The following is a 10,000-nucleotide window of genomic DNA, read 5'->3' as shown; positions in this document are numbered from 1 at the left end:
GTGGACTATACATCACAGATTGTACGGTTACGATAGGTTGAAATCAAAAACGATTTTAAGAATAGCGTTAGGGTTTAGGGTTAGGGTTAAACGATGGTTAACAGGAAAGGTTGGTATGGGGGGTCCATGTCTGCGAAGGGGGTCTATATCCGCCAGCGGATTCGGACTGGGGATTGAAATCCGCTAAGGGTCCAAATTAAATGAAATATTCGATGAAAGAATACTGTGTGCTCTTTAAACTCATGAGATTGCAGGATTTGTAGGATACCGCCCGCTCGAACTTCTAGGAAAAAGAGACTGTCATATCAGTTTTTCAAAGCTGTAAATGGGATTGTACTGGGATGTAGAAGGGACTTTTTTGTCGTGCGTAAGAATGTGAGAAGCTTAAAAGGTACTTGGTACAAATGTAGTTGTCTGGTTCGGATAATGTTAGAACTAAGACGTTATGAAGTTAAGCTTTAAAGTTATGTTTCCATAAATCAAAAGTTATTTTCTGGCCATCGATGTTGTGCAGCTTTTAATTTTTGGCTTAATGGTGGTAGCATTAAAACGTACTGAGAACTGGTTTCGGTTTTTTTCAAGCTGAATAATTTTATTTTTATTTTTTCGAACCATGGCTTCAAGAGTTACATAGTAGTAAAAATCCGAAAATCCTTACCAAAATTTCCTTCAGTGAGGCTCAGGAGAAGTCAAAGATTACCTAAGTTTAAGAGGGTTAAGTGTAACGGGAAAAAAAGAAGAGAGCTTGTCGCCCTAGCTTTTTCTGCTTGTGAACGTAATGTTTGGGTTGTATCTGACGAGCAGTTAAGGTCGAAACTCAGTCGAGTTACCACCAACCGATGAAGAGTCTTCCAAGCGACCCAGACTTATAGCAAAAGAGGAATGTAGAAAGATGTAACAACGTTACCGACTTGAGACCTTCGGCAAGTGTTTGTTTTTGTTTTGTCACGGAGAATTTGACAGATTATATAAGAAAGTACAAAATATGTAAAGCTTATTTCTGTTTTATCAGTGGATTCGTGGGAACGCTGTATTAGCACACGTTTGATACTGCCGGAAAAGAAAGAAGGCGAAAACTAAACCAAGGTAGCGATGCGCGTCTTATTATCATGAGACATACTATGGCTTGTTACCTAACAACAAGGTATGGCTTGTTGCCCCCCGCCAACATGGTGACTAGAAATCGTTGAAGAGTCTATCTGTCCATTGAAAAACACATCCAGTTCTGGAATCGCTTGACATTTCTACACAAACATCTCAGAGTCTTGGGAAGTTCGAATGAGCCTTTCAGCGGCATTTTAGTGAGAATTTCTAACTGTCGAACATTTAGTCCACTCGAGACCGTACCCGACAGTCTGATCGGAAGCGAAAAATTTGTTATTGACGACAACTGAGCGATATTAAAAAATGTACAAGCTCGGAGAATTTGTCCACAGAATAAAAAAAATAGTTTTTCGAAACTAAACAAGTATCTGATATTCTTAAAAAGTTTGAAGCAGCCTTTTAGTGGATATTCTGTAGAATTTCTGACTTCCGGGCGTTAAGCCTATAGGAGACAATGGCCGGCTGCCGGACATTTAATCAAAACAATTTAAAAACAATTTGGATTTTGAATGAGTAATTTACTCTGTGTGCGTATATTATCCCAAACTTGTTGAATACTTATTTTCTAACAATATTTACATTATCAGGGAACACTACGCTAAAAGATGCGGATGTTCCTCAAGCAGGTCCTACTACGAGTGACAAAAAAGTTCCCAAAGATGAGAATGGACAGCAGTCTAATACAGGTGTTCCTAAGATTTTGCCATCAGAATGTTTTCAATGTGTAAGAGTTAATGGAATCAGGCAGTTATTATAGGCTACACTTGGTAAAACTTATAAAGCCAGTGCTTGAAGCTTCAATGTTTATAGTTTTATGATTGGTGAGCTGAAGAGTGAACAAATATGAAATGTAAGAACGCTCTTGTATGTGCAGTTTTAATAATTTAGTCATTTTATGTAAACTGTTTACTTTTGTTTCTGCTTCGTAATGAAACATTTTGTTATTGAAGTAATTTTTGCCGAGTGCAAATGGACTGAGAAATTATGCGTTTCTGAATTCTTAGCTGTGCCAGGATGTTTTTATTTTGTTTTTAAATTGGGCTTCTTGATGAAAAAGCTACTCCATAAAGGGGATATACAATGTGTCGTCAAGGGACTTAACTATAAAAAAGACAGAAGCGAGAGAGGCAAAACTTGGAGCTGGGTCTACAAAGGAAGACAATTTTTTTTATCCTTTCTATAAAGCCTTTCTTCTTCATTGTCAGTTGGTCAATTTTCAGCCTTTCCTTCTACGAAAAGCTATTTACAGATGTCAGACGAAATTTAATTTTCGTCTTAATTTTCTTTTTACTTTTACCATAGGGGGGCCAAGATCTCTATAATAGAAAAATGTGAAAGTGCCTTTGACACCTATTTTTTTGCATCAAATTATGAAAATAGAAGGGTATACATGTTAAGGGTGTCTGGTAAGATTTGTGAGTGATTCTGATGCGTCTTTGTTATTTTACGAGACGATAAAAGTCCGAAATTGGAGCGAACTCAGGCTCCCCCTATCTCTTTTGCCGCGTGAAAGAGTACTGGTACCCAAATATTAGTGACGTCAAGGGAGTAAGACCAAGTTTATTAAATCAGAGAAGCAAAGTGAGTGTGGAATCTATTATTTACGATCTTTTATACCAAAAAAATGCCGTTTCGATGTGTAGTTTGGGGTTGTTTTGAATACCCCTGACTCGGAAAAGAATATTTCGCTCCACGAGACTCCTTTGAGGGCGATCAAAGGCCAGAGGCTATGAAAAGGCGAAATAGGTGGATTCAGTTTCTGAGCGCAGTGCGCTAACTGGACACCGACTGTGAATTCACGCATATGTTGAATACCGTAATTAGTTATTTATAAGCCGATACTGGCTATAAGCCGAGACCCTAGACTTTTAGTTTTCAGAAGCTGTTGGATTTTTATGAAAAATAAGCCAAAAGTGGACACCGACTTCAAATTCACGCAGACGTTCAATACTGCAATCATTTGCTTTTAAGCCGATCCCGTCTATAAGCCGAGACCGTTGTCCTATGTGATCTTAGAACAGCTTTGTCTGCCTCTTGGGTCATGCACGCTGAGTTCCGGAAACTCAAAGCAATTAACAAGCAACAGTTTTTGGAAGATATTCGTAATTCCAGCTTATGTCGTGACCCTCCTAATACTCTTGACGAACTTGTGGAATGCTACAATAATACTCTAAGATCAGTATTGGACAAACATGCGCCAGTTCGGGCTCGCCACCTGAAGTCTCAATCACGTCCTCCATGGTTTAATGATGAAATATTGAAGGCGAGACGTGAAAGACGGAGTGCTGAAAGAAAATGGCGGGCTAGTAGGCTTAGTTCGGACCTCGCCGTATTTAAAGCCCAAGGAAAGTTTGCATTGCATGTCATGAATGAGTCTAGACGGGCCTATTATAAACAATATATCGATGAGAACAGTTCTGACCAGGGAAGGCTTTTTCGGGCCAGTAAACGCCTTTTGAACTTTCATGTAGACAGGGCTCTGCCGCCTCATACGGTTGCTCCTAGGCTGGCAAATGAGATGGGTGAGTATTTTCTTCACAAAATCACGGCTATTCGGTCTGAGCTGGATGCGGATGCCAGTGGCGCAACTTCGCTTGCCACGTCTGCTTCAACGTGTAGTGAGTTTTCTGAATTCTCTCCACTATCTGAGAAGAGTGTAGGGAGAATTGCTGCCTCATGTGCAAAGTCGTGTGCCCTTGATCCTCTACCATCGTCTATTCTGACCTTCTGTCTGGATGAACTACTCCCTGAGATACAATGAAATATATGAAGTTCATATATTTTGTACTGCGGTATTAGATACATATGATGCACGATCCTCGCAGTAGATAGCGCTATTTAAGCAATAGCGAAAATCAGACCTGAGAGAAAAAAATCAGGCCTGTACGGGATTCGAACCACTGACCTCTGCGATACTAGTGCAGCCCTCTACCAATTGAGCTAACAAGCCAACTGGGAGCAGGCCGTTAAGTTGATTCGTAATAAACCCGTGAAAGTGATAAATGAGATACAATGAAATATGTGAAGTTCATATACTTTGTACTGCGGTATTAGATACATATGATGCACGATCCTCGCAGTAGATAGCGCTATTTAAGCAATAGCGAAAATCAGACCTGAAAAACAAAATCAAGCCTGTACGGGATTCAAGCCACTGACCTCTGCGATACTAGTGCAGCGCTCTACCAATTGAGCTAACAAGCCAACTGGGAGCAGGCCGTTAAGTTGATTCGTAATAAAATGCAATGTTGGGAAACAAAGCCTTAGCTGATTTCTGTTAGATCTTGTTACCTAGCCGTGGGAAGAACTGTTTCTGATTGGAAAGTTGTGGATGTCGTCAAAACAAGTCAAAGCAATCTACGCTAAATCTCACTTTTATTCATTCTTTACGGATAAATTCTGCGGCTAAGGGTAAAGGTAATATGCAGCGATTCAAAGTGAGACGGGCTTGAGAAGAATTTGTAAAGGAGATGATGGAGAAATCATCTATAACAAGCGGGATTTCGAACGCGCGCAAGGGCACAGAAGATGAAATTGCGTGGATGAAATTGCCCGAGCTAGCGGACGATAGGATGGCCTTGAGGACAGCAAAGAAGACGATGAATTAACACTCATTCTTGAAGTTATCACTTAACAAAATGGCTCCATTCAAATAAAAGTGATTGGGTAACTATAATTTTTCGTAAGACTATTAATTTGTGTAAGTTGAAGATCGCGCAGCTTTTAGCGGAATATACATTAGATTTGCAGTATTCTCTCGTAAGAATTTTGTTTTTTTAAAGAAATACTCAGGCGTAAGCCGAACCCCCTAGTCTTGTTAACGTTCGATTAGTTCTCAGTGTATTATAGTACATTTCGAGCCGGAGGATTTCTCAACCGATCGGCTCTCTCGTATCTTCCATTACAGACGGCGATTTGAGAGAGTCAGTGCATTCTTGGCTCTTTTGAAAACAATGGCCTTCTTTAAAATTTAACATGAACTCGGTGCACCGATGGCCAAAACAACACCTACTAACATTCGCAAGATAAACTGGAAGACTGATGCAGGTTGTAAACTCCCGCTCGAAAGATCTAAGACGATGCGCTGATTACAAAATTTATGTTTTTGCTTGTGTCCAGCCATATCAAACAAATTACAAGTTGTTTGCCTTAAAACTAAGTCTTACATAAGAGTCGAGAACCTGGCTTGAGAAGACGACGGTGTCCGGCTTAAACATGTGGTAACTAAAGTCGGCAAAAATACACGTATCGTGCCACTTTCCGTAGATTCGAGACCTTTGAAACGACTGGTTAACATTCTGTCCCTTTGCCATTTTTTTCGATACGCCAATGGCTCGTTTGAATTTGGCCCTTCTGTGTTGTCCTCCCCGTCCTCCATGTCATCGCTTTCAGTTGCTATTTCGGATTCAATCGCCACGTTTTCCGGAATATGATTAAATTCCGAGTCATTGGAGAAGAAACTTTTGGCAGAAAAACAGGAAATATCGGACATAATGACACGAACCCATCACCGAAATAGCCAGGGAAATCACTAACTACAAAGGCCAATTGTTTGCATGATGAGAAAATGTGCTTACTACTGTGAAGTAAAGGCGCCCAGCCCCCTCTTGTTCGGCCAGACATTTTATCTATGGATTATAAAGCTTGATAAAAAATTCAGAAAACGGAAAAATACCTCTAATCTTGCTAAAACATGTTCTGGGGTCATGACATTTTGATGTAAAATAATAACAAAATAAGTGTCATGGGCACTTTAGAAAAGCTTTGAATGGGACTTTAGGCTCTGCTCTATAACTACGTAAATAATACAGCAAATATGCTTAACCTTCAGATAGTGTGGTTTGTGTTATTTTTGTTCTCTGATAACGATTTTAGGCCATTTCGTGGAGTTTTAGCCTTAAACGGGCAGTGGTGGGATGAGACCTGAGGTAACTCGAGGAAATGGCTTGAAATCGCTACCAGATAACAAAATAGAGCGGAGCCTAGACTCTCATACAAAACTTCCTAATATTATCCTCTGATAGAGAGTTTGGGCCTTCTTTGCTTTTACTGAGTTCATGAGACAATAAAAGCAGCTCCTCATATTTTATTTAATGAAATATTCCCACAATTCTCCCATATCAGCTCCCATAAGTGTCGTTTGTCCCTTATTTTCATTTTTGAACAACTCCATCGTAGGTGCAACTTCTGCGAACCAAAACAAGGACGCAAGTGTTGATCAGCTTCGCTTTGCGGCAAGAAGAGGAGATGTCTCCGAAATTGAATCCCTACTTTCTCGTGGACTTTGTGTTGACTCTAGAAATATTTCTAAGCAGACGCCACTAATGTATGCTGCTGTGCATGGCAAGGTAGAGGCGGTGCAGTGTCTGATCAGTAAAGGAGCTGATCCGGATTCACGAGACAACAGAGGACGGAATTCATTACATTGTGCATCATATGGAGGTGGCGTTGGTGTCATTGAGCTGCTGGTCAGTCACTTGACTGATATTGAGCCAAGAGGTACCTCGGGTGAGACGCCGTTAATGATAGCTGCTAAAATGGGTCAGGTAAAGGCGGTACAGTATCTGATCAGTAAAGGAGCTGATCCAGCTTCATCAGACTACTCTGGATGGAATTCGTTACATTGGGCCTCAAATAGGGGTCAGGTTGATGTAATTGAGCTGCTGGTCAGTCACATGACTGATGTTGAGCCAAGAGGTGACCTGGGTGAGACGCCGGTAATGGTAGCTGCTCGTATGGGTCAGGTAATGGCAGTACAGTATCTGATCAGTAAAGGAGCTGATCCGGCTTCAACAGACGACTCCGGATGGAATTCGTTACATTGGGCCTCACGGGGTGATCACGTTGATGTTATTGAGCTACTGGTCAGTCACATGGCTGATACTGAGCTAAGAAATGGCTTAGGTGAGACGCCGCTAATGGTAGCTGCTAAGGAAGGTAAGGTAGAGGCGGTGCAGTGTCTGATCAGTAAAGGAGCTAATCCAGCTTTACGAGACAAAAGTGGACGGAATTCGTTACATTTGGCCTCATATGATGATCACATTGATGTCATTGAGCTGCTGGTCAGTCACATGAGTGACGTTGACTCAAGAGGTCTCTTGGGTCAGACACCACTAATGGTAGCTGCTAAGGAGGGTAAGGTAGAGGCGGTACAGTGTCTGATTAGTAAGGGAGCTAATCCGACCTCATCAGACGACTCTGGACGGAATTCGTTACATTGGGCCACGGTCAAAGGCAACAAAGACATTATTGACATATTACTTTCTTATGGTGTTGATATTGAGTCCAAAACCGAAGATGGTTTGACTCCACTTATGATGGCACGACGCCATGGACTTGAAGGGACAGTGAGATATCTTCTTAAGAAAGGAGCCGAGTCTCCAAGTCTGAATAAAGGAGAATCAGACAAGTTTTCCTTTACGCATGCTCAGTGAAGTTAGAGCTTCTCGAGTTGTCTCACACTGTTGTAGATGCCGATCGCGAATAGTTAAAATATGTGACCTTGTACCCAGGGCTTTTCCCTCTTTATGAAATCGGGGAAAGCTCTGGGAATGACTTGAATGATTGTTTTGATGGAAACCTTATGTTGGTACAGTTTCCTAAGGTAATATAAAATGATAGGCTCTATCGAGTGTGTAGAAAGTGACAGGTACAGTTTTACCTTCCTCACTGTGTGGAGAAGGCAATATTATGCTAATTTATATTCTAAGAGTATATACTACTTAGTATATACTTAGAGAACTTTTATGTAGAAACTTTGTCTTTCATTATCAAAGTAAATGTTAGTTGGACAGAAACTGATATCGGAGAATACGTTTTAAGTTTTCTTTGATCAGTTTGGAATTTATGGACAGATGTTTCTGTGAAAACTGATACAGTGCATTTCGAAATTATTACATTTTTGTTAGTAGAGGAAAGTAGATGTAATTATTTTTATGGGTATTTGCATAAATTAGTTCACGTTTAAAAAATTCAGCAAAAAGTAGTTTCATCTAGAAACAAACTGAGGGTCTTCACATTTTGTATTTTGGACAGTTTTTATTCATCCCATTTTGAAATATTTTGTAAATAATTTTTGAGTATGTGATGAGAGTTTAGATTACCTCAATAATTGATTGTAAGCAAAATTATCATAGCATTACCAAACTCAGTATTTTTATGCAGAATTTCAAAGTTGTGTTTATTGTTTTTGGGACTGAAGTTAAACTTACCTGAACTAGGCTACCACACATTGAAGTTGCTGTATTTCAAAGCTGTATTTCGTGTGATTAAGCTTTAGGAGATCAAGTTTGGCCTGTGAAAATTGTAGAACATAATGACTGTGATACAGTTATACCTGACATCAGTTTTGTATTGAAAGAACGATCTTTGTGACTTTCCCTTGGTGAAATATTTTAGAATAAATTTGCTTAGAGCTGTAAGGAAAGTTTGGTCTATAAAATGACAGGGTCTATGATTCATTTACTTTTGGTAGCTACGGACAGGTGGTTGAGTAATGTTTCATATCATTTATGATCTACCTCACCCACTTCTCAGAGTTGAGAATAACAATGAAGCAACAGCCTGTATCACGGCAGGACTTTAGATAGCGAGTTTTATTTCACTAAATTTCGTGAAGGGTTTCCGAGCAACAGTTTTCTCTTCCACGCGCGCGCTTTTATTGAAGCGCTTAGCGGACATATTCTTATTTGGGCCAATGCCATGACGTAAAAAGGTTACGAAAAACCCTACGGCCACGAGTGCGGTCCCTGCCCCCTTTTAGGGGGCTGCTGTCCTTACTTAGAAGATCATTATTCACTCTGGAAAATCAGATTTTTACTCATAAAAAATGTCACCCCTAATTGAAAAATGAATATCTTTGACAATGCTAAAAAGCATATCTGTAGCATTGATTATAAACAGATTTAGCTTGCGCTTTACTTTCAAACCTCCATCAATTTTCAGCTGTCTAAATAGGCCTTTAATTTTTTGAACCTCTCCATAACGAAAATTTCCTTCCAGTCCTACTATTAGCCCCAAGCGGATCTCATTACTAAGAAAACAAAATTTAACGTTAACTCACAAGCTGGTCGAGTCACTTCACGCCCACTGTTGTGTTTCCTGAAGGTTTTCTTTCTTAATACTTGAACTGTTTTTTTGTCTGTTTTGATAATATTTCCTCTTTATAAGCCAAGCTAAATATTTCCTCTTGTGAACATTAACATTGGGTGACTGGAAAGCACTTGTCAATAAGGTTAATGAACGCTCTGCCAATGTTGGTCTGTACGTTTCTGTTAACATTAACAGAAACGTACAGACCAACATTGGCAGAGCGTTCATTAACCTTATTGACAAGTGCTTTCCAGTCACCCACAAACTGAGGAAAATTTTCAATAGAAACACCATTAAACTGAGCTACTCATGCACACCAAATATGAAACAGATCATAGACGGGCATAACAAAGCCACAATCAGGAACGCAAAAATGTCCGAGGATAGCCGCCCCCAAAGATTGTGCAACTGCAGGAACGAAAACGAATGCCCTTTAGGAGGAGAATGTTTGCAAAGCGAGGTCGTCTACCAAGCCACAGTCGCTACCAGGGAAGAAACTGAAACTTACGTTGGCCTCACAGCGACAGATTTTAAGACTAGATGGCGCAACCACCAAATGTCGTTCAACCACGAGAGACGGCGAAATGACACAGAGCTGAGCAAGTACCTGTGGAAACTAAAGGAGAAGAGGGAAGACTATTCGATTTCATGGAAAATTATTGCAAGGGCTAGATCATATTCCAATGCCACAAAACGTTGCAATTTATGCCTCACTGAGAAATTTTTTAACTTGTCTTATCCACATGAAGCCTCTTTAAACAAGCGAAGTGAAATAATATCCAATTGCAGACATCGGCGAAAATAT

At 40.1% G+C, this 10,000-nt stretch overlaps 1 protein-coding gene and 1 long non-coding RNA gene across 4 annotated transcripts in view; one reads left to right on the top strand and one right to left on the bottom strand.

The window, feature by feature from the left end:
• Positions 1 to 8,530, top strand: part of LOC111335134 (uncharacterized) — a 24,991-nt gene extending 16,461 nt beyond the window's left edge. For all 3 annotated transcript variants that reach the window (XM_022940994.2, XM_022940993.2, XM_022940992.2), the window contains 2 exons: positions 1,692 to 1,790; positions 6,283 to 8,530. In XM_022940994.2, the coding sequence (XP_022796729.2) occupies positions 1,692 to 1,790; positions 6,283 to 7,538 (1,355 nt within the window). In that variant the 3' untranslated portion in view covers positions 7,539 to 8,530. The remainder of the gene's footprint in view (positions 1 to 1,691; positions 1,791 to 6,282) is intronic.
• The window catches only part of LOC148737260 (uncharacterized), a 90,870-nt gene that overhangs the window by 23,689 nt on the left and 57,181 nt on the right, over positions 1 to 10,000 (bottom strand). The gene's annotated exons all lie outside the window — the stretch shown is intronic.

This window comes from Stylophora pistillata, chromosome 2 (assembly GCF_964205215.1).
Source record: "Stylophora pistillata chromosome 2, jaStyPist1.2, whole genome shotgun sequence".
NCBI lineage: Eukaryota > Metazoa > Cnidaria > Anthozoa > Scleractinia > Pocilloporidae > Stylophora > Stylophora pistillata.
The sequence above is the reverse complement of the archived record's forward strand: the minus strand, read 5'-3'. Positions and strand labels throughout refer to the sequence as shown.